At 47.3% G+C, this 24,869-nt stretch overlaps 2 protein-coding genes across 4 annotated transcripts in view; one reads left to right on the forward strand and one right to left on the reverse strand.

Moving 5' to 3' along the window:
• HVCN1 (hydrogen voltage gated channel 1) overlaps window positions 1-20,962 on the forward strand; it is a 29,827-nt gene extending 8,865 nt beyond the window's left edge. For all 3 annotated transcript variants that reach the window (XM_061169743.1, XM_061169744.1, XM_061169745.1), the window contains exons 4-8: window positions 9,941-10,216; window positions 14,820-14,924; window positions 16,480-16,711; window positions 18,743-18,855; window positions 19,219-20,962. In XM_061169743.1, the coding sequence (XP_061025726.1) occupies window positions 9,941-10,216; window positions 14,820-14,924; window positions 16,480-16,711; window positions 18,743-18,855; window positions 19,219-19,284 (792 nt within the window). In that variant the 3' untranslated portion in view covers window positions 19,285-20,962. The remainder of the gene's footprint in view (window positions 1-9,940; window positions 10,217-14,819; window positions 14,925-16,479; window positions 16,712-18,742; window positions 18,856-19,218) is intronic.
• Window positions 19,523-24,869, reverse strand: part of TCTN1 (tectonic family member 1) — a 28,075-nt gene continuing 22,728 nt past the window's right edge. The window contains exons 12-15 of the mRNA XM_061169742.1: window positions 23,737-23,899; window positions 21,140-21,265; window positions 20,553-20,697; window positions 19,523-19,673 (exon numbers count right to left, since the gene is read on the reverse strand). Of these exons, the coding sequence (XP_061025725.1) occupies window positions 20,554-20,697; window positions 21,140-21,265; window positions 23,737-23,899 (433 nt within the window). The 3' untranslated portion in view covers window positions 19,523-19,673; window position 20,553. The remainder of the gene's footprint in view (window positions 19,674-20,552; window positions 20,698-21,139; window positions 21,266-23,736; window positions 23,900-24,869) is intronic.

A 24,869-nucleotide genomic window follows, 5' to 3' on the forward strand; every position in this document is an offset into this window, starting at 1 on the left:
ACATCGTCTCCACCCAGCCTCATGATCAACTTGCCAGGTCAACAGACTCTTCCATCAAGTCAGGAGGGTTTCTGACCCTACAGGAAATGGAGAGAAAAGTTGGAGAATACGTTTCCGGGGCACCTGGGCCACCAGTCAGGCTTCTCAGTCTACCAGCAGCACCATCCCCGCCCAAACTAGTCAGCCGTCACGGTGGTTATTTTCATGAAACCTCAAACTTCCTCCCCACCCTAGAGAAGGAAAAGCTGCTACGCTTATTTAAAGACTTCCCTGATTTTAAAAATAGGCATTCCTCAGAACATAAATCCCTGGGGACAGGGTAGGGGGAGGTGGCGGTAGAGTACGTGAGCCTCTGGGGTACGTGAGTCCCCCAAGAGGAGATATTTGCTCGAGGGATTCATTCCACCCTCCAGGTATGTTTAGTGGGAGGGAACCTGTGGTCTTCCAGGCATGAAGAATACGGAGGATATGGCATGAGCAGAAACCCACCTACCCAGTCCCCTAATGGGGAGTGGGGGAGGAAACAGACTGTTACACAAACAGGTGGATCCATCTCCACTGGGGAGGCATGTGGGCCACGCATGAATGCAACAGGGGAGGTACACGGTCAGCCTCCTGGAGCTGGGATGCTTGAGGGAGACCTCCTGAAGGAGGAAAAGAAAAATGACAAGGTGGAAGAGGAGTGGGCGTTCTAGGCAGAGGAAATCACGTGTGCAAAGGCCTTGTGGTCGAAGGAACCTATTGAGTACAAAGGGCTGAATGGAGACCATGTGGCCAGAGCAGAGACTGGTGACAGGTGAGGTCGGATAGGCAGGCAGACGCCACAGCGTGCAGAATGGCTATAGGTCTCTGGAAGGCACTTGGGTCTTTTTTGTTTTTTCCCAGCCGCACCACACTGCTTGTGGGATCTTAGTTCCCTGACCAGGGATCGAGCCCAGGCCCTTGGCAGTGAAAGCGTGGAGTCCTAACCGCTAGACCACCAGGGAATTCCCTGGGTCTTTATTTTTAAGATCAGTGGGAAGCCAAAGAAGAGTTTCAAATAAGGGAGTGCATTAGGGTCCCCAGGATCAGCCCAGGTTCAGTGATTCGCTAGGAAGGCTCATAGGACTCAGCATACAGTTCCACTCATGGCTAAGATTTTTACAAAGAAGAATCAGCAAAGGGAAAAGATACATGAGGTGAAATCCAGGGGAAACCAGGCACAAGCTTCCAGATTCCTCTCCCAGTGAAGTCACATGGGACTTGCCTAATTCCTCCAGCAGCAAATTGTGACAACACATGCTAGGAGAGCTTGTTAGAGACTCAGCACCCAAGGTTTTTATTTGGGGGCTGGTCACATGGGTACCTTCCAAACTCCAAAAATTCCAGACTACCCAGAGGAAAGCAGGTGTTCTACATAAACCACTTGTCTTTACAAACAGTCCGGTCACAGTGAGCTGTCCTTACCAGGTGGGAACCCTCCCAAAATCCAAGTTCCCAGATGTCAGCCAAGGGCCAAGCAGGCCTTTCTAAGGGCAGCAGCCCCAGGCCTTTTCTGCACAGGGAGTGACATGATTATGTTTCAAGAAGTGCTCTCAGGCTGCTGACGAGAATCTAAGAGTGATGGGGAGAACAGTGAGGAGCTGGTACATCCTCCAAGTAAAAGGTGGAGGCTGGGGCAGGGAGGTGGCAGAAGATGGGAGAAGTAGATGATGAATTCAAGGGTCATTTAGATGCTAAAATGCACAGGGCTTAGTGATAGGTGGGCTTTGGGGGAGGGAGATGGAAGGCAAGGGTTGGGGACAACTTCTCTGACCCTGGCTGGGTGTGTCTGAAGATCCCTGGACCCAGAAGACGAGGTGCAGGCGCAAGTCCATGGACTGTCCACTGGGTGGTGGCAATTGCCATGTTGCAAGTCTCAGTTTCCCCTGCTAAGGGAGGGAGGATTGCATCTCAGAACCTTGATTCAGCCTCTTTCAATATCATCGTTCTTGTTGCTTTAAAAAAATCAGCTTTTCTGGCATGTTTTCCCCCTCATTGACAGAGCATCTCAGAAAGAACAAAGCTAGTAGACCTGAGTTCATATGCCAGCTTTACCACTTATGTTTCTTTGTTTTTAAAAACTGTACACAAACAAGTTCTCAGTGTAAGAAATTAAAACAACGAACAGTATATATTAGGTTGAACCACATGAAATTGTCAGTTTCTACCAATTTTGACCTACAAAAATGGTCATTTAAAAAAAATTTTTTTTTAATATTTATTTATTTATTTATTTGGGCTGCACCTGGTCTTAGTTACGGCATGCGGACTTCTCAGTTGCTTCACATGGGCTTCTTAGTTGCGGCACGCATGCGGGATCTAGTTGCCTGACCAGGGATCGAACCCAGGCCCCTGCATTGGGAGTGTGGAGTCGTACTCACTGGACCACCAGGGAAGTCCCCCAAAATGGTCATTTTTTAAAAAGTCTTATTTCAGGAAAGTTTTCTTGAATTATATCTTGAACCACTCTGTTTCATTGTTTTGGTTTTCTTATTCAGGGATTCCAGTTATGTATACATTAGATATATGTGTGTGTGTCTGTATGTGTGTGTATATATATATATTTTTTTTTCATTCTCCCTCCCTCCCGACTCCCCCCAAATACTTCATTCTCTGCAGGTTAGATCTCATTACATAAATGACTATTTCTTATGGTTAAACCTAATAGGAAAAAAAAAAGAAGGTTTCTCTTCACCCTCCAACCCAATCCCAATCCCTATCCCTTCATAGAGGTAACCACTTGGTTTGGGTTGTTGATTTTGTTTTTAACAAAAATGGCATTATACATTTTGATCTGTAATATGCTGGTTTTTACTTGATCATAGATGAAAGACACCTTTCTATGTCAGTACCTACAGCCACGCTGGCGTACTGCATTCTTAACTGCTGTGTGGTATTCCATAGTGTGGTCTACCACAGTGTATTTAACCATGGACCTTGAGGTTGTAGCAGGTCTGCAGTGAGCATTATGCGTGAGTGTCTTTTTGCTCATGTGTGAGTCCCTTGTCAGGTCAAACAATGACATTTAAAATATTGATAAAAACTGGTTTAAGTCTGATCCTCCTTTGCTCCCATGCGTGGCACATTGGAGAGACTCAAATATTTTTTCAAAAGATGAAACTGCCTCATTGCCCTCCTAAGAAGGATGTACCCATTTCCTTGCTCACCAGGTAGTGTAGGGGAGTGCCTTCCTCCCCCCATCTCTGTCACCCTGCCACACCAGGTGACTTTGGGCAGTAGGTCTCCCCTCCCCAAACTTCAGTTTCCCCTTCTGTAGAATGGGGAGACCACACCTCCCTGTCCTACCTACTTCTCAGGATTTTTGTCAGCATCAAGTGAGAGCAAGAGGTGGTGGCCTATAAGCTGCAAGCAAAAAGAAACAAGTGGTTTTGTGACCTCCAAAGGAGCCTGCTTTCTCCCAGGAATGCAGGATGGATGTGTGGCCCACGAAGATGAGAGGGAGAGAGAGAGAGAGAGAGGGAGCACATGGTCTGTAGTAGTACCCTTGGGCTGACTCAGACACACACCCTCTGTATTAGCTTCGTGGGGTTGCCATAACAAATGACCACAAACCAGATGGCTTAAAACAACAGAAATTTATTCTCTCAGTTCTGAAGTCCAGAGTTCTAAAATCAGGGTATTGGCTGGGTTAGAGGGAGGCTCAGAGGGAGGATCTGTTCCATCCCTTTCTCCTAGCTTCTAGTGGTTGCTGGCAATCCTTGGCAATCCTTGGCATTCCTTGGCTTGTTGATGCATCACTCCAATCTCTGCCTCCATCTTCTCGTGGCCTTCTCCTCTGTGTGTCCTCTCCTTTTCTTATAAGGATACCAGTCACTGGATTTAGGGTCCACCCTAAATTCAGAATGGTTTTATTGCAAGATCTTTTTTTTGGCCTCACTGTGTGGCTTGCGGGATATTAGTTCCCTGACCAGGGATTGAACCCAGGCCCTCGGCAGCGAAAGCACGGAGTCCTAATCTCTGGACCACATGGGAATTCCCAGCAAGATCTTTAACTAATTACATCTGCAAAGGCCTGTATTCCAAGCAAGGTCATATTCTGAGGTTTCAGATGGACATGAATTTGGGGGCAGCCACAATTCATCCCACCGCACCCTCCTAACAGGCAGATCTCCGGTCACAGGCTGCCTGGCTTTTTCTCGGCCATGTCTTCTAACACAGGGGCTCCAGGTCATACAGCTCAAGGGCATATCCTGGCTCTGCCATTTTCTGAGTGTATGACTTTGGACAAGGCACCTTTTTCACCCAGACTCAAAATGATGGCTTCGACCTCAGAGGGGTGTTAGGAATTAAAATGAAATGGTGCATTTAAGGAATTTACCGGTGTGCTGATACAACAAATAATAAACAATCAGCAATAATAGATGTTGCTGCTGTTGTGTCTTGTTTGGGGTACGAGTATTGATTAATAAGCAAATCAGGTCCCTAAAAGTAGGCTGTGGGAGGGAATGGGGAAATGGGGACTTGGGGGATATTAGGCCCTGGGAATCAAGAGTCAGCTGACTTTCTTTAAAAGTACCTTTTTCAGTGATTGTTGGATGACCATGAAATAGGGACTTCCCCCTCCTACAGATGGCAGCTTCAGAGTCTGTAAGACTAGACATTCACAAGAACGTTTTCTTCTCCATCAATCGTGGGTCTGTTTTTCTTGTTTTCCCCCTCTTTCCCAGGTAGTAATTTTTCAGATGTAATACCTGTCATGTGTAAACTAGAAGTAGGCGATTACCTTTGATGGGTAGCTCCTGCGGTTTTGTTGTTAATGCATTTATTAAATACTTACTGAGCCCCTCCCTGTGACTGGAGGAGGAAGAGCATCTGCCCTCCCAGAGTTCACAGACCAGTGCCGGAGACAGACAACCTTGAGATGTCACAGTGTTTGTTAGTGAGTGGCTTGATGGGGAAGTAGAGGAAGGACCCTCACCCAGCGGGCAGAGGTTAAGGAAGACCTCCCAGGGGAGGTAAAATCGACGTCTGTAAGACTTGAAAGAGAACTAGGGTGAGACAGGCGAGGGAGGGTATTCTAGGCAGGGGGCAGGCCGTGTGAAGTCCTGGAAGCAAGAGAGAGCATGGTTTATTCTAGAACCACAATGCAGTTGGTGTAACTGGAGTGTGACGGAGGCTGGGGAGGAGACCAAGAGAGCTTTGACCTTGTCCTGAAGGCAGCGGTTGGCAGTGGGTGAGGGTGGAGGGACTGAAGGTAATGGGAAGAGGGGGAGGATAGGCGAGGGCAGGGACACAGCCAGACCAGCATTGGGGAAAGGTGACCCTGGCCACCACTGGGTGGTGAAAGGGTCAGAGGCAGGAGGCTGAGTGAGGAGGCTGGTACTGGCATCCCGGCAAGAGGTGAGAGCGGTAGGAGAGAGTTAGACGGAGAAGAGAAGGTGCAGCATGAGTGGTGTTTAGGAGGTTAGATTGACGGAGAGAGAGGAGCCAAGAATGATCTTTAGTTCTTGGCTTGATCAGCAGGGTGGATGTGACACCATGACCTAGGGGAACATGTAAGGAAGAGTGGATTTGGGGGGAAAGATAAGAAATTAGTTCAGTTTGGGTCATAGCAACTAATGACCTGGCAGGATATCAGACAGCAGGCTGGAGACTGATTTGCACCTGAGCAGCATTGAAAACACAGGTGTGTAGAGACCACCAAAGGAAGAGAGTCGCCCTGTGCCAGGACAAGCTCAGGGTTGGGGACTTGAGGACTTCCGGTGGCATGGGGGCAGGGACATGGTACAGGAAGGGAGGCCGGAGATGGGAGAAAAATCAAGAGGCGAGGTTGTCAAACAGAATCAAGTCCACAGTGTGAGAGGATACAGTCCAGTCCAGCTGGAACCATAGTTGTGGGCTTTGATACGGAAAGGTGACCCCAGAGAGAGCAATGCCAGGATATATTGGGACAGCAAGGGTTAATGCAGAGGAGATGGAGATGGGGGTGTCCAGTGCCAGGGCCTCCACTGATCTAGATTCTCCAGGTCGCACGTGAAAGAAACAACTCAATCTATATAGCTTCAGCCAGAAAAGGAATCTTTCAGTTCATGTAACTAAATAGTCTGGGGGTTGCAGAGCAGGCAGCGGGGCTAGTAACCAGAGAAACGAGATATCCACGGGTGATGATGAAGTTGGGGGAGTGGAGGTGAGAGTTTTTGTTGTTGAGGAATAATAATACCAGCCGGTGCTTACAGAGGGGCTGCTCCAGGCTAGGCACTGAGGCCAGTGGTCCCCCTAACTCACTGAGTCAGTCCTTCCGTCCCACCCAGGCAAGGTGGGGGGATCCCGAGAGCTGAGAGTCCAGAGTGGGTGGTGAAGTTGCTGAGGCCCACAACGTTTTCATGATCTTTGCCCTTTTCTGGAACTTTTCTGCTTCCGGAATGACAGATTTTTGACTTAAAACCAGAGTTGTTTTGTGCTCTGCTGGGTGCCATAAATATTTTCATCCCAAATTACTGAAAGGTGCTTCTTTACTGGGTGCAAAGTTTCCAAAAAAATTTCCTTTCCGTATGAAATATAAAATGTGGTTTTTGCAAAGCACCCTGAGGTTCCCACCATGCTGAGAACTAGTACAAGCGGTTTCCATCTGCTAGGTGAGGTGTTTTGAGGGGGGCGGATTATGGCCAGTAGCCACCCAGAGAGATTTAGGACATCTGTGGGCTTGGCCCTTGGCCAGCCCTGGGAACCCAGCAATTGGAGGGCTGGCGTGGGAGACAGGGCACCAGTGCCCTCAGCCAACAGGCACTTGATGGGCTTCTGCTCTAGGTCAGGTGTCACATGATACTCTGGGGACATGGACTCTTGTATCTACGTGTTTATATTTTTCCATCAAATTTGGAAATTTTCTTCAGCCATTATTCCTCCAAATATTTTTCCTCTCATCTCCTTTTGGTACTCCAGGTACATGTATATTAGGCCACTTAATATTGTCCCTGAGGCTCTATTCTTCCCCCCACCCCCAGTCTTTTTTCTCTCCATGCTTCCACTGGATATTTTCAATTTTTTATCTTTTAGTTCACTGAACTTTTCTTCTGCAGCATCTAATCAGCTATTAAGCCCATCCAATGATTTTTCATTTCATATATGTATTTTTCTGTTCTAGAGTATCCATTTGGATCTTTTTTATAGTTTCCATTTCTCTTTAGAGATTCTCCATTTGTTCCCTCATTAAGTTCATGTTTTCCTTGAAATCCTTGAACATATTTAGAATAGCTATTTTCAAGTCTCCATTGGCCAATTCCATTATCTCTGTCCCTTTTGAGCTATTAAGCTAATTTTTCTATTGGTTATGGTCACATTTTTTCTGCTTATTTATCTGCCTAGTAATTTTTTATTATATGTTGGACATTATGAATGTTATGTTGTTGAGGGTGTTTCGCTGTCTTCCTCAAAAGAGCACTTTTGAGTTTTGTTCCAACTGGCAGTTAATTTACTCAGGGATAAGTTTGATCTTTTTAAAAAGACTTATTTTTAAGCTTAGTTGGGAGAGGTCTAAGGTAGCCCTGACTGGAGGGCTAGATTAGGTCTACTTATAAGGCATGGCTTTTTTGGAATTTCTACTGAATGCTCAGAGTGTTCAACAAGATCTCTCTACTCTAGCTGTTTGGAACTCAGATCTCCTAACCCAGCCCTGTGTAATTGGTCGTTGTTCAGCTCACAGTTCCCCAAGAGTTTTTTTTTTTTCCCCTGAAAGTTATATTTTGCCCTGCCTCATGGAGTCTTGCTCTGCACATGTGAATTTTAGGACTCAGCCAAAGTCCAATTTTTTGAGTTTCTTCTCTGCGCTGCTTCCTTTTCTCTGGTACCTTGACACACAAATTCCTGAGGAAAGAAAGTTCAATAGCCCTGAACTATAATCTTTGTCTCCACAGTCCAGAAAGTACTTCCAGGCAGGTGATTGTGGGGCTCATCTCATTTGTTTCTCTTCTCTCAGGGATCACAGTAAATTTCATATATTTTATCCAGTTTTATAGTTTATCTAGTCTTATGGCAGTTGCTTTAACTGGTATAGTTAATTTTATGGCAGTTGCTCTGACTGGTATAGTTGTTTATACCAGTTACTGTATCATGGTCAGAATCAGAAATCCCATTCTTTTGTATGTTTATGCTCACATTTTACACATTCCGAAAACAATATATAGTAATATTTTGTGGCCACTGATGTAGGAAGAAAACTAGGAGAGTGTGGAATCCCAGATGCCAATGAAGGAAGTTTTTGAAGAAAGGGAGTGATCTACTGTGTTCAGTACTGCTGAGGGGGTACACGTGGATGTCATCAGTGATACAGAGACGTAGTTCATTCATTTTAACTGTGTATAAAATTCCATCATATGAATAGAGAAAATTCACTTCTCTATCTCCTACCATTTAGGTGAACATTTGCTGTGAACATTCTTGAACATGTTACTGATTTGAGTACATATGGGTGAGTTTCTCTTTGAAGCCCATCTAGGGGTGGGATTACTAGATCATTAACTAGTACAGCTTCATCTTGACAAAACAATGCCAGATTGCTTCCAAAAATAGTGGTGCCAGTGTCTGTTCCTGTCTTCAGGGTTCAGGAGACCCCCATTGCTTCACACATTCACCAACATTTGCTATTGTAGACTTAAATTCTTGCCAGTGTGAGGAACAAAAAGCTATGTGATTGTTACGTCAATTCACATTTTCCTGAATATTAGTGAAGTTGAGTGTCTTGGCCATCTGGGTTTCCTCTCATGTGACCTGCCTGTTAATATCCAGTACCTAATTTTACATGGAGTTGTATTTTTTTGGTAAGATTTCTTTATATATTCTGGACACTAAAATCTTTGTCTATCAAATACATTGGAAATATTTACTACCAGTCTGTGGTGTATCTGACTTTGTACAGATGTGTGTGTGAGAGAGAGCGAGAGATACAAGTTTTTAGCTTTGATGAGTTAGGTCTATCCATTTCTTTTGTGTTTTGTGTCTTATTTAAGCAATCCTTCCCAGACCTGAGGTCATAAAGATACTTGTCTGTATTTTGTTCTAAGACTTTTAAAGTTTTTTAAAATACATTTATATAGGTTAATACAACTGAAATTTATTCTGTGTGTGGTGTGAGGTAGGGATTTTTTTTTTTCCCCTGTTGGGAAAGCCAGATATCCTAACCTCTCCAGTGTTTTCTCACTGATCTGGACTGCCATTGCCATCACATCCAGGTTCCCACAGGGACCTGGGTCTGTTTTGGGCTCTTTTTTCCTGTTATGCTGATCATATTGCCTATTCTTATAAACATACCTGAAAGTTTTCATTATTGAACTTTATAAAAAATTTGATGTCTGGTAGGGTAAGTTGGGCAAAGGAATGGGGAGATATTTGCTTTTTTGCTTTGAAGTCATCCGTCTTTCAACAACTGTCCATAATGTATTTAAAACAGCACTGGCTGAACTTAGGAAAAGCCCGCTTGCTGCTCAGACCTTTCCAGGACTGATCTGTGGCATGGAAGGCGGGGAGGGTGGCTTCACTTTTGTGTGAAACTTTGGGTACTTTTACTTTTGCCTTTGCCCTCTCCCCGCCCTGCCAACTCTCACCTCTGGGGTTTTAGGTTGTGATGTCTCTGAACCATGGGCTGCTCTTCCAGTATTTACGTGAGGGCCCACAGTGGGTGTTTTGCGACTGGGTGGCAGTACCTCTCCTGTTGGTTACTGCCAACCAGACCACAGTGGCAGGCCTGACGGAATCTGGGGTTTCCTGTTGCCTCACCGGCCCTGAGACCCTGGATTCCAAAAATAAATGCACGAGAAACCACTGTGACCTCATGGTCTGTGCTTGCACGGTGCTCTGAGCACGGGGACTGTCTTCACCCCGTGGCCCGGCCCAGCGGGGGCCCTGCTCCCCCACAGTGACAGATGGGCCACCTGAGCGCTTCCTCTCTGTCCCCTCCCTTCAGGCAGTCACCCGCAGGGCCAAGGTGGCTCCCGCCGAGAGGATGAGCAAGTTCTTGAAGCACTTCACCGTCGTTGGGGATGACTACCACGCGTGGAACATCAACTACAAGAAGTGGGAGAATGAAGAGGAGGAGGAGGAGGAGCAGCCACCGCCCACACCGGCCTCGGGCGAGGAGGGCAGAGCTGCTGATCCTACCACAGCGCCTGCCCCCGTGCCCAGGCCCCGCCTCGACTTCAGGACCACTTTGAGGAAGCTCTTCAGCGCCCACAGGTTTCAGGTAGGTGGGCAGAGGCCCGAGATGCCTGGGGTGGGGCAGAGCCGTCAGCAGAGAGTCACGAGGGCAGGGTGGGGGCCCATCTCTGCCACCAGCCTCTTCACTCCACACACATCTACCGAGCACTGACCATGTGCTGGGCAGGTCCCATGTGGTCTGGGGCCAAATAAGTCCTAATCCAAAAGTCAATTAAAGTTCATCACCTGATGAATGGATAAACAAAATGTGATCTCTCTGTCCTCAGCCATAAAAAGGACTGAAGCACTGACACATGCTACAATTTGGATGAACCTTGTCAACGTGATCCTAAGTGGAAGAAGCCAGACACAAAAGGCCACATGTCTTATAATTCCATTTACATGAAAAGTCAGAACACGTAAATCCACAGAGACAGCAGATTGGAGGGAATGGAAGGGGGGGAGTGACTGCTTAATGGATACAGAGTTTCCGTTTGCAGGAATGAAAACGTTCCGGAACTAGATAAACACAACCCTGTGAGTGTGCTTAATGCCTCTGAACTTTATGCCAACTTTAAAATAGTTAAAATGGTAAATTTTATGTTATGCAAAATTTACCGCACACACACACAAAGGAGACCGGGGAGGGAGGGCAGTCTCTTCTTTTGTGAAGTGATGCCAAAAATATCTGCCTTGCTTAACCCACCGCCAGCCTCCAGGTGTGGTTATGGGGAGACCCTGAGAGGGAGACGCAGACTTCAAAGAATAGCAAAGGGAATGGGACTTCTACAGGGTTCAATGTCTGTCCCAACATCTGCCGATTATGAAGGACAAACGCGGGTGGAGTCTGGCCAGCCCTGTCTGAACCCCACCCCACGTCCCCGATGTGGGCAGGCAGGTGTCTGGAACATGTTCTGAGTCCCAGGAGAAAGCAGGAGGCTCCTTGTCAGCCCAGTCCCTGAACGGAGCCATTTTGGGGTCCCTGCTGCAGGGATAACTACGAGAATCCAGCCCCTCCCTAGAGCTGATGTCCCCCCTGGAAGCAGAGAGAAGCAGCCCTTGCCTCTCCCGTCACTGACTTTGTTCCATGGTAAAATAGAAAGAAGGAATTATTTTAGTCTTTTTTTTTCCACTCTCGTGTGACTTAGAGAAACAAAGCAGGCAACACAGCACTCCTGACAGCTCAGTGCTTTCCTCTGTGGCTCTGACAGAAGAGAAGACTTCTGGTGTTAAGTTGTTGGTGTTGAACTCCCAAACCCTCAATTTCAGGAGAGAAGGAAGGAGCCAGCTTCCTTCCAGCTGCAAGGGGAGCCCTTGGGAAGTCCCACCTCTCCTGACCAGGCCCCCCAGGGGCACGTGGCTCTGGGGGAAAGCAGAGTAGAGATGTTTATTCATTCACTCAGCAGTCGCTTCTTAGCTTCTACTATGTGCCAGGGGTACAGCAGTGAGCGTGGTGGGCATGTCCCTGCCCTCACTCTTGGGGGATTAATGGTCCGTGAAGAGGCGGGCATTCCAGTAATCAGATGCTGGAATCAAGTGGAGAGAAGTCCTCTGTAGGGAAACTGAAGGGGGCTCTGAGAGATCTTGGGGGTGGGGGAGACCCGACCTAGGATGTGAGGTGGAGGGCGTGTGGCAGAGGAGGTGACATTTCACCTGACACCTCAAGGTTGGGCAGGAGTGAGCTCTGTGGATGGGAGGGGAGGAGCTTCCCAGGCAGAGGGGGCCATGTTTGCAAAGGGCCGGGGGGAGGAAAGGGTCTTCAGTATTCGAGGATTTGAGAAGGGTCCACATGGCTTATATGTATCCAGTAGAGGGAGAGGAGGCACTGGAAGGCCATCCGTGGGCAGTGGACAGCCATCGAAGGTTCTGAGTTTGCGGGTGGGGAGGGGTTGACATGAGCAGTTTGTAGAGGCGCCCAGAGTAGAAGCAGGGAGGCCACCTTGGAGTAGGGGTAAGGGTTTAAGGGTTTGATCTCTGCAGATAGAATCAGCATACAAGAAGATTCTGGAATCCCTTTCTTGGGTGCAGTCTCCACCTATTCCCATGGTTTGAGGTGACCGAGGTGACATGATATATAGTTAACTGTTGTCACTTCTCCCACAGAATGGCACAACCCACCAAGGGAGAGAATTTGGGGTGAGTCAGGCCCCTGTGGAAACCACGGACGGACAGGGTAGCTGGGCTAGGGGAGGATGGCCAGGAAGGCCAGGAGCCTCACTTTTATTACCTGCTCACCGTGGCCGGGCCCTCTGCTGAGCACTCCTCACACATTATCTCACACGATGCTCCCCTTGTCACTCAGGGTAGAAAATGTGGCCAATCCCATTATCCCCTGAAGGAAGCTGAAGCTGAGAGTTAGCGTTGAGGCTCAGCGGAGTTGAGAGCTGTGCCCAAGGTCCAGGCTAACGGGGGAGCCGGCCCAGGACCGGCTGCCCCACCGTCCGCGCTCTGCGCTGCTGCGTGCTGAGGCTAGGCACGGCCATTTTCCAGTGACGATTTGGAATTAACCAGCTTCCCTGAATTCTCAGCATTTTTCTTTGTGATGTGGCTCCCTTCAGAGCTAGTACTGCCTTGTGAACTGGCAAATTCAGGGCCTTAGGGATTAGTTCATAGAGGCTGCGGTTGGGACCTGGGCATTATAGTTTGTGACCTTGGCTCTCTCTCTCACTTCTTAAAATTGAGGTGAGATTCACATAAAGTTAATCATTTTGAAGTGAATAATTCAGTGGCATTTATTTAGTACATTCACAATGTTGTCCAACCGTCAGCCACTATCTAGTTCCAGAACATTTCCAGCACCCCAAAAAGAGATCTAGTACCCATTAAACAATAACCCCCAATCCCCGATAAACACTAATCTACTTTCTGTCTCTATTGATTTGCCTATTCCAGACATTTCATGTAAATGGAATCATAAAATATATGTGGTCTTTTGTGTTGGGCTTCTTTCACTTAGCATAATATTTTCTAGGTTCATCCACATTGTAGCATGTGTCAGTGCTTTCATTCTTTTTTTATGGCTGAATATTCAGTCTGGTTTTTAATAACTCTGTGCCTTGGTTTTAGACCAGATGAGCTCTTAGATCCCTTTAGGTCTAAAACCCAAAGAGGGAGGGAGGAAAGAAGGAAGGAAAGAAAGACCTCACCTGAGGCTTGAGTCTTTTTTTGGCTGCGTTGGGTCTTCGTTGCTGCGCGCGGGCTTTCTCTAGTTGTGGCGAGCGGGGGCCACTCTTTGTTGCAGTGCACGGGCTTCTCATTGCGGTGACTTCTCTTATTGCGGAGCACGGGGTCTAGGCGTGCAGGCTTCAGTAGTTGTGGCACACGGGCTTAGCAGTTGTGGCTCGCAGGCTCAGTAGTTGTGGTGCACAGGCTTAGTTGCTCTGTGGCATGTGGGATCTTCCCGGACCAGGGATCAAACCCATGTCCCCTGCATTGGCAGGCGGATTCTTAACCACTGAGCCACCAGGGAAGTCCCTTGAACCTTTACTAAGCTACTGAATTTGGATTTGTCTGAAAACTTCATTACAAAGCACTTTGCCATACAGTTTTCACAATAAACCATGTCATCAAATACTTTAATTACTGAAATAATTACTACAGGTTGAAATGGTCAAAAGGTTTAATAGTCCACTCTTTATAGGCCTGAACTTGTTTAATTTCATCCTGAAACCGTAGAAACTGCCAAGATAACGGCAGATTAATTTTCAGAGGTCAAAATCTATCTACCTGAGAGTGTAAGAGGCAAGGCCCTAGGGGAATAAGTGATGGTTCAGTATTTCCAAGGGAAGAGAAGGGTCCCACAGTGTCCTTTGGGGTTCCTCCCGTTGCTGCCATTTCCACCACCACCATGTCATCCCCAGGGCCTCCCCAAATGCCATCACCTCCACCCCACCTCTAATGTCCTCACCATCATCACCACCTCCGTCACCATGACTACCCCCACTGCCATCGATAAGACCACCCACTCACTTCACCCTGGTCCTCACCTTCCTCCCCGCTCCAGCAGGTCACAAAACCCACCGGATTGTCTTTCCTACAGCAGCTCTTCTCTGTTCTCCAGGAGACGCAGGACTCCCTCCCCCTTCACTCCCAGCGAGCACATGGGAGTTGGGGTGGGTACCTCATGGCTCCAGCCAGAAGCTGTTTCATGGGCACAGTGGACGTCACTCTAACCCAGCTGCCTGGAGGAGGCCATATCTCTGAGGCTGGATGTTTTCAATTTTAAATTGCTTATTGAGCATCTGTTCTGGGCGTACCCTGGCAAGAGCAATCCCCAGAACTAGAAAAATAAACGCTTTTAGAAACTTTAGTATTTTTTGCCATCTAGGAATTAGCAGTTTGGTTTGAGAGATGCTGAGAAGCAGTGAATTTACGAGTAAGAGAAAGACCAGTGGTGACCGAGGGTCACTCAGTGAGCCACACGGAGGCTTTAGGAGGACAGGCACTGCCCAGGGCTGGAAGAAGGGGCTCCTGTTGAGAGGAGCTGGCCCCCAGCAGGCTCCCTGCAGGACGCTCGGGCTGTGGGCAGTGGCCTACCATCCTTGGCATCTTTCCCCAGTGGTTTCACTCAGGTGTTTCCAGCCCTTAAAGATGAAAGGAGGGTCCCCATTTAGATCTCATGGTTTCTTGCTTCTTCCCTTGGTCCACAGGTTATCATCATCTGCCTGGTCGTTCTGGATGCCCTCCTGGTGCTCGCCGAGCTCGTTCTGGACCTGAAGATCATCCAGCCTGACAAGAACAACTATGCCGCCAGGGTAGTGTGTCCGCAGCCCTTTAATGTGGTTCACTCTGCGGGTGGGCAGAGTAACCAGGCCTTATTTGAGAGTAGTTTGATTGGGTGCTTTCCGTCAAAGAGCAGAGAAAATGTCTTCCTTTCCCAATTATAGATACGAATTTACTACAAGCAGGAAACCTCCTCAGGTCACTTGATGGCTTGAACCTTGAGCTATCCTAGACCACTGAGCTGGAGTTTGTCACTGATTCTCAAACCAGGAGCATGATTCCTTCCCATCCCCCAGAGGAAGATGAGCTGTTTTTCCTCCTGTCAACAATCTGACGTGGTCCCTGTGCTGGAGCCATCTGGGGAGATGTGCCCACCATTTATTCCCTGATTCACAGTTCCTGCCTGAGCCCATTCCAGACATTCACCCAAAGGGCAGTGGACACACTGAAAAAGCACTGTGCGGCCCATCACCGGTAGCAGGGGAGAAGGCCGGGGGCTTAAAAGCATCTCCCCACACCCTTTGAAAAAAATTCAGTGGACAGTGCAAAAATGTCTTTTCAAATGGTAAAAGAGCAGGCAGAAAATATTAAACCTCCTTCCTACTCGTGGCCCCTTTCACCACGGCAGCCGTTAACGTTTTCGTCTGTGCCAACCCAAGTCCTCCCATAGATAGATGATTATCTTTCCTCTCCCTCTGTTGTTTAGTGGAATCAGTAATATACCTCCTATACTGTCTTGTGCCTTTACTTTTTATTATGAAAAGTGGCAAATATACATTTTGCTGTATTTGCTTTCTTTATATATATATACATATCCACAAACACACCCCACACCCCTCTATTTTTGTCTGACCATTCGAAAGTAAGTTAGACATCACGGCACTTCACCCCTAAATACTAAATATCCAAACTGTCCCAAATTTGGTCACTGTGAGCCTCTTCGAGCTGACTGCTCTGTCCTCTTGACATGACTCCATCATAGCCTTTGAGCGTTTCCTTGCTTTCTGGCCCCGGATGATGTCCCAGCTCATTCGTACTTTCCCTGCCCCAGAGTGGAAAAGGTTACTTTAGTGAAGGCTAGTATTTATAAATCAAGATCTGGGAACTATCTTCACTCACCATCTTACCATCATTTCTAGTAGATACATACGGATCAGCCTTGGTCTTTTGAACAATTGCGTAATGCTCCACGTGGAGGTACCATAATGCATTTAACAAGTGCCCTAGTCTAGTGGGCATTTCTGTTGTTCTCCAAACAATGTAGAAAATCTTCTGTTCTGCAAATGATGTTGCAGTAAATATCCTTACTGTCTTTGTGCACGCGTGAGCTTTGCAGGGCCAAAGGGCGTGGTGGATGTTTTCAACTGCCATTGCCCCACTGCCCTTCGGAGAGCAACGTGTGTGCTGTTCCCAGCCACAGTCCGGCCCGACAGCAGCGCCCGGTGCTGGCAGGAATTTGGGATTGGTCAAATGAATGGATTCTCTTGGTGGCCGGGCAGGTGCATTCAAGGCCAGCTCGTCCGTGTGACCTGCCCCAGCCCATGACAGCCTGAGTCTACTCTCACTGTGACTCCTTGTCCCCTTCAGGTGTTCCACTACATGAGCATTGCCATCTTGACCTTTTTTATGATGGAGATTTTCTTTAAAATATTTGTCTTCCGCTTGGAGTTCTTTCACCACAAGTTTGAAATCCTGGACGCCATCGTCGTGGTGGTTTCCTTCGTCCTCGACGTTGTCCTCCTTTTCCGGGAGCATGAGTTTGAGGCTCTAGGGCTGCTGATTCTGCTCCGCCTGTGGCGGGTGGCCCGGATCATCAATGGTATGTCCCCTGCGCTCCTGGGCTGGGGGGGGGACGGGGGACGGGGGACAGTGGGTGGAGCCTGGAAGGGGCGCAGAGGCCCTGGTCCTCCTCCTGGCAACCAAGAGAAACATGAAGTGGTCTGATTTGGTGTCCCACTGCCACCTTTGTGGCTACAAATTGACACCAGGACATGTGCTCTGAGAGGAAGTGCCTTTCTCCTTCAGACTCTCATTTCTATGATTACTGAAAGATGTTTATGGAAAGGGTTAGACTAATCCCTGATCAATCCCTGCCGGCTTGGTTCCCAAAGCACCTTTGTTTTTCATTTGGTGTTTCCTGGGAGTCTTCTACCAAACCCCATCCCACTTTGGGAGGGGCACCATCCAGAAGGGGAGCAAGGAAGCTGAGAAATGCTGTACACTAGACTCTGCCCCCTTTGAGAAAGTCACAACACAAGTTAGCACGATGAAGGCTCTGAGAACTGTAATTGTTTTCCAAGTTGACCAGTTCAACACTTTGGGAGGAAATAACACCTATGAGCGTGCTGTAGACTCTGGCTCTGGAGGACACACTTGGGGAAATACCACTTTACTGTATTTCAGGTACAGATCCTCTTCCTCACACGCTCTCTGTTGGTGCAGGGAGCCTCTGTTTCAGAGAAGCCGTTTGTGCTGTGATTTTATGTGGACCTAGTGACTGGTTAGCGGCTCAGCCATCAGCGAACTAGTCAGAGTTGATCAAATGCCTGTCCTCGGACTTGCCGCATCAGAATCACCCTCAACACTTTAAGTGGAGAGTCTGGTGCGGAGCCCAGAGGGAGGTGTCTGTCTGTGAAGCACCCCCAGGTGATTGGGTGTCCAGCAGGGTTGGGAATCCCTAGACTAGTGCCCAACACGACGGGCTGTGGGTCGTTGTCAGGAGACTGAGTGAGCGACAGTGCAGCCTGTTGGAAGCAGGCCTATCCCTTGCTGGGCACAGTGAGCCCCATCACGCCTCCTGGGCTCTGCGGCCGCCTGCTGTGGTGCCACCCGGCCGGGGAAGGAGCTGTGCCAGTGACTCTGTCGGGCATGTGGGCGGCCAGTTCAGATCTAGTGATTAAAGTACAGCCTATTAAGAACCTTTATTTGGGTTCTGTCAAAGGAAATAATGGAGGCTTTTCAGATAATATTTTAGATGCTTATGTCGATTTTTTCATCTAATCTAACAGAAAAATACTCTGTGCAAAGGTTATGTGAGGTAGACAGACCATGACTGATTATAAATCACTCATGAAGCAGTTACTACCCAGTACTCTCACATCACACTGTTGTGAGATTTGTTCATTTTCTTTGTCTAAATGGCAGCGAGGCATAGGACTGGCTATTGCCCGTTATTACATTGCCATCAAATTTAGTAGCGTGACTGAAGCAACACAAGGCTAAACCGGATTCAGTGAGACAACCAGGAACACTGTGGACCAGGGACGGCTACTCCCAGGCCTCGTGGGCGCCACACATGTCGGGGAAGGTCTGGACTCAGTCACTCACACTTGGAAAGGGGCGGAGCGGCCCCACTGCAGCCCAGTCTTTGAGGCCGTGTCCACAGTGTGGTGTGGGCATTTGGGAGCCCCCCCCAGCCCCGAAGCCAAGATGCAGGTCATTGCCTGACAACTAAACTGGCCACAGCTCTGGAGGCAGAAAGTTGGCAAAGTGACAGTCCCAACCCCAAGCTTGAGCATTTCCAGGCTGCACTTAGTGCCTTTTGAACAACTGCTGCTAAGTAGCAAGACTGTTGTGAACTGCCCCCTGCTAAGGAGCTTAACCTTCATCTGGTCAGTGATTATTTTTAAGGATTTCTCACACCGGACAAGCCAAAGAAGTATTTCACAGCTGGGTACTGAGTAGCTCAGAAATGAAAAATCTGACCCTCCTAGTTCTGATGCCTTTAAGCCATGTTGACGTTTTACTTGTCACCACTCTTCCCAGCTATACATTTGTAAGGAATACAGGTTTTTCCCAAGGGGCTAAATTAGAGATCAGTATCATGGAGACCCTCGCAATTATTTTTCAGGGATAATTATCTCGGTTAAGACACGTTCTGAACGGCAACTACTAAGGTTAAAACAGATAAATATACAACTGGCCACCAAGATCCAGCACCTTGAATTCAGCTGCTCTGAGAAGGTAAGAAGGTGTTTGGGAAAACGCCCTCTGTCTATACAGATCGTTCCCTCCCTCCAGCCCTGAGCTTCTCCAGGCCAGGCCTCTGCTCACTCAGTGCCCTTAGCCCGGAGCCCACTTCCCTCGGTCAGGCCTTCCTTGTCCTTTCGGATTCAGTTTAGGCGTTGCCTCCTTCCCTGCAGCTTCGCCAGGTCTCTCTCCTCACTGCCATCGCCGCTGGGCCCCGGCTGACTGACTGCATGAGGAGTATGGCTTTCATTCAGCTCTGCGTCCCTGTGCGTGTCTGGGGCTCACTGTGTGACTGCCACATCCCTGGTGAGGCTCAGAAGGTAAATTCAGTTACTTGTCTGCTTTTTGTAATAACAGGAACAAGAAATTGAAAGACTTAACAAGCTACTGAGACAGCATGGACTTCTTGGTGAGGGGAACTAGAGGCATACCTGCCCCACCCCAGAGGGAAGACCTACCTCACGGGCTTGTGACGAGGAAGACAGCCGCCCCTCCTGGGGCCATGTTGGGGAGAGGTTTGCTTTGATGGCTTTGCCTCACTGCCGCCAGCTCGGATTCTGGGGGACACAGTCTTTCAGAGGCTCTATTTCTTCCTTGGTGTGACTGAGAACGTCCCATCCCATTCCCACCCCACACTGTGTAACAAATGTATCATAAACTATATTTTTCTCATGCTGAACACTTTACTCTTGCTTGAAAATGAACAAGCTGGACAATTACTAGCTGTATATAAAACTTAATCTCATCAAATGTACAGTTTTCACATTTCACATGTATATTAAGGAACCAGTGCATCCTTTCATATGACCACTCTGAAAGACAAAAGAGAAAAAAGAGAGCTACCTTAGCTATCAGCACATTCTAGAAAAGTCTTTTCTGTTTCCAAGCTGTTCTAAACAGCTAATCACAATTTCCCCCAAGGAGCTTGTTCTCAAGTACCGGCCCCGCCCTCTGCATCCTCCAGCGTGTAGCCGGCTCCACCTAGTTCTGCCCCCTGACAACATTTTTCTCAGTTACTGTACAATTAATGTATAAAATAAACTCTCTCCTTCCCGCGGGCCCTCCTACTGTATTCTTTCTAGGTTCAACTGCTGGGAATCACTCTGTGACATCCTATACCGGCCCACTAGCTGGAGAGCAAGCTAGCTCCAGTGCCTGGTACAAAAGTAGCAGTTAGACCCAAGACTCCACTGTAATTAACATGACATTTGGGGGAAGATCCCCTCCTGAGACCTTGTACTCTACTTGCATGATTTTATACAACTTGCTATTTTTGTACTCATTTTAACGGGACCTGAAAAGAAAGCCTGAACTAAAAATAATATTTTAAAAAATAACTCACATTAAAGCAGGGGATGAATAAACTGGATAAACCCTCAACACCTGCACTACTTCAAGGTCTGTTCTCTTTACGTTCTTCCCAAAGGTGCAACTTGGCTTCCGCATATGACCTATGTGTTGAAAGTACTGGAAATGGCCAAGCCAGACCCCTTCTAAAGGCAGAGCAAGTAGAATGAAATTCCCAAAGGGAGAAAAGAGAGGAGGGAAGTGAGTGGAGAGGGAAGTGTGTTGGCTTGGGGGCAACCTCAAGGGTTATACGTATAATAAAGTGGGATGTCTCCGAGGGACCCTGGGCCCCACACGCGCTTGATTAGACAGGTGTGGTGTAGTTTCCCTATTTAATGACTTACGTCAAACAAATGGGAAGAAGAAGTTAAAGGGCAGCCTAGCATTGATGGTTGGCCGAGCTCTGAAGCCTGCCTCCGCAGGTGCAGACACATCCACAAAAGTAACCGCAGTGGAAATAAGAATTGTCCTTTTATTTCCTGAGTTGGTCTGTAATAAAAAAAAATCAGAGTGATGCAAGCCCTGCCCTCCAGTGTGTTCACCAGGATAACAAAGATGGGACAGCTTTCATTTCCTTCCTCACCCGACCACTGTTGGTTCATGAATCTGGTAGGTACGTGGAGGGCTAATCAGCCATTAACTCAGAGGAGAGATACAATTTTCACTCAGGTTGTCCTAACACATCGATGCCATTCACAACTCAAGACAAGAGTTTTAAAGATTAAATCTAAACAAGAATGTTAATGTGAATAAAACCACTGTGTTCAGGGGAGTTTTTTTCCTCTGAGTAAAAGATAATGACTGCTAAATTGTTTTAAGAATCCAGATTATTTAAATTTTAATTATCTTTTTTACAAAATAAATTTCACCTATCACAGTTGAGTTTTGTCTGGACTCGTGTCTTAACCTATACCTTTAAAATTAGGCCTACCTCAGGAAACGAGGATGAAATCAGATTTGCAGTTACATTGACGATTTTAGCCTGTGGGTTCAATAAGGATCCATATTTAGTCCACTTCACTTCTATAGCCAAAGCCACTGGGAGCTGGCAAGAATCCTGCAAAACAAAATGCCATTAATCAATCTGAGTATTAAACAACCTCAAGTCAAACTTAATCTGCAGTTCAGAGTTTTAATTATAAAATGTTTCACATATTACAAAATGTTCTGAACAAGAGGATGAATAGACTCTATAAGTTCAGATAAAAACAGCTTAGAAAAAGCACATATTTTAAAGTACTCAATGCTCCAAAAATATTTTAACACCTAAAGCATAATTTTTCCATCCCTTCCCATCTCTAAACAGGCCAGCATTACCTGGCAGCTGTGGTAACCCCAATACCCAACTGTGGAACCTCCAGGGCCTTAACAGCTCTAACTGCACCTGCCTGTTTACGTCTACCTCAGAGATACTTCAGGAGAGAAGTTGGCACAGGGGGAGTGGGGAGAGGGAGAACGGTATTATTAACAGACAGAAATTAAACCTGACTGCATATCATGTTAAAATGCACTTAGAGGAAATTTAAGTGCTTCCTTTTCACTTATCTGATATCATCAGTTGGCAATTAAGATGCTACATCGGGGTATACAGGCGGCGTCTAGAGCTGTCAAAGACGTTAACTCTCCCTCTGCACCGAGAGCACTGGTGCCACAATGAAGCTGCCCGAGTTCAGGCTAGACACTGGGACCTGGGCCTGAGGACTCTGCCCTGGACCCCTGTTTGCTTAGCCCCAAGGGGAAAATGGGCGAGGGGGCCTTCCAGACCTCTTTCCTGCCTTTACAGTCTCGTCAGTTGGCAAATGTAATAATGTTGAAGCTGCCCAATGGGGAGATGGAGTTCCACTGGAGTATTCTACTTTTGTGTATGTATGAAATTTTTCCACAATAAAAAGTTTTTAAAAATACATCTCTTTAGGGCATGAAAAGCTAGCAGGCCTGCTAAATTTGGCGCCTGCCAAAAAGGCACGGGTGGAATTCCTTGGCTTAGAACTGCCTTTTAAGAAATTTGCAAGCTGAAAAATCCTTGAGAATATCCTGTTATTAGGAGAAGATGCAACACGCAGCTGGTATCAACTGAGCTTAGCAGATGCTCTCGTGCCGGCTCTGCCTAGAAGGCTGGTACAAAACCCGTTCCAGGCCCTCTGAGCTCCCCGACCAGCACAGACCCCAGCAGTGCTAGTGTCTGCACTGCTGCCCCTCTCCCCTCAACCTATGTCTTGCCTTCTGAGGGATAAGTAATAACTGGATGTCTTAACCATCTCTGAGAAACTAGAAGCAATTTGCCTGGTTCACTGAGGCAGCAGAGCTGAGCCAAGACTTAGCTGAGGGCTTCCCTGGTGGCGCAGTGGTTAAGAATCCGCCTGCCAATGCAGGGGACACGGGTTCGAGCCTTGGTCCGGGAAGATCCCACATGCCGCAGAGCAACTAAGCCCGTGAGCCACAACTACTGAGCCTGCGCTCTAGAGCCCGCGAGCCACAACTACTGAGCCCGCGAGCCACAACTACTGAGCCCACACGCCACAACTACTGAAGCCCGTGCCCCTAGAGCCTGTGCTCTGCAACAAGAGAAGCCACCGCAATGAGAAGCCCGTGCACCGCAACAAAGAGTAGTCCCCACTCGCCGCAACTAGAGAAAGCCCACGTGCAGCGATGAAGACCCAATGCAGCCAAAAATAAATAAAATAAAATAAAATAAATTTATTTAAAAAAAAAAAAAGAAGACTTAGCTGAACAGCAGGGACTGAGTAACCACGGGTCCCTGCAGGGGAACTCGGTGGGGAGGGCGGGATCGGAGCTAGTCCTCACCCCCATTATCCCCATGCTATAAATGTGCTAAGCAGGTAATGAGAGGCCTGAAGAAACTGTGACAAGAAAAAGCCAGGCAATTGAAGGATAAGATGGGGAGCACGCCTGCGGTGACGGGGGCTGGCCCACACTCTGACTGCTGAGACAAAAGAAAAAGGTGGGCAGAAGAACCACACGTGATCCAGAACCTATTTGGAGGACGTCAACTTCCATTAAACTCTTCTGGGAACTTTAGAATTGAAAGCTCTGACATGTGGACTGCTTTTATAGACCAGGGAACAATGGATGGGACAGCTGTGCGGACGGAAGTCTTGTTGAAACAGTCCTGACATTTACCTATCATATCATGATGCCTAGAGAAGGCCTTACATAACACCAACAAGGAATAGGATGGTGACTGGCAGTGGTTTCCATTTATGGAGTGACCACTAGGCACCATGAATGTTACCTCATTTAACTCTCAACAAGCCCATGAGGTCAGTAATATAGCTATCAGATGAGGAAACAGAGGCTCAAACCTGTAAAACCACTGGCCAAAGGCGACAATGCTAACTAGGGGCAAAATCAGTGTTCAAGATCCAGGCTCATCTAATGACAAAGCCCAAGCTCCTACCCAGAGCCCCCCACCACCAGCTCCCCCACTGCCTCTACCTCCCCACAGTGAGGGGCAGGTGCAGGTTGGAGAGACCACTAGCATGTGGCCTTCAACTTCTCCCCCTTTACCTTCATGTGGGACGTCTGGGTGATGAAGTGGACGGGTACCCAGTCCAGCACATCCTGGGCCTGGGAATTTCCAAAAGGGGCCACATAATCTGGGAAGCCCTGGCCCTTCAGCAGGCTCTCCACCTTCTGCGCTACCAGCCGACACGTGATAGCTTTGGTCAGTCTTTTGGGAAAGAAAACAAGGTCAACTGAATGAGGTGATTGTTTAGACCTGCAGTTTTTTGGTTTTTTTTTAAAATCAGTGTCAGGGTCATATTTTATTTTGACATTTCTCTGGTACACAAAAAGTACTAAAAATGAGAGACAAGGTATTAGCCTTTATGTTACATCTGCGAAATGCATCACCTTAACACAGTGTTAGTACCCGTAACATCTCTGATTATAGGATATCGTACCTGCAGTTATTACAGCCCTCAACAACACGCATATTCTCTCTAGTTTCTTTTCTCACTCTCTAAAAGGGGATTTTTTGAAGTTAAAGTGTCTCTCACTTTGTGAAATCTTGGTTGGCCAGGGAGATGAATCCAAAACAATGTTTCCCAAACTGTATTCCATGGAGAGGCTCTGTACAAGAAGGGTTCCATGGCCAAAAATTTGGGAACTATTGCATACCCATGTCCCCCCTGAAGTACACTGGTGTACTGAAGACTCTGAGAAGTGCTTACTTAGTAAGAAATCATGTTTTTAACTTTAATTTGGTGTTTCCCAAACATACTGGACCACAGACTTACTCCTGCTGACATGTTATGGAAATGTATCCCATGGAACCCTCTTTGAGAAATGCTAGTCTAAAGCAATCAGAATAATGTAAATGGTGAATATTGGTCTAACCAAAATAATGATGTAGATACCCTGGGGAGACATAAGGATGGGAAGTGAGCGGGTGGTGGGGTAGGGGATCAAAGGAGAAAGAGCCAAATCTTCATCTTCCACAGTGGGAACTCAATAAATAATAAAAGTCATAATAAAATAGATAAGCAACAAGGACCTATTGTATAGCAAAGGGAACTATGTTCAATTGTTGTAATAACCTATAATGGAAAAGAATCTGAATCTGAAAAGAATATAACTGAATCACTTTGCTGTACACCTGAAATTATAAATCAACTATACTTGAATAAAAAAATTAAAAA

This window comes from Eubalaena glacialis, chromosome 15 (assembly GCF_028564815.1).
Source record: "Eubalaena glacialis isolate mEubGla1 chromosome 15, mEubGla1.1.hap2.+ XY, whole genome shotgun sequence".
Lineage (NCBI taxonomy): Eukaryota > Metazoa > Chordata > Mammalia > Artiodactyla > Balaenidae > Eubalaena > Eubalaena glacialis.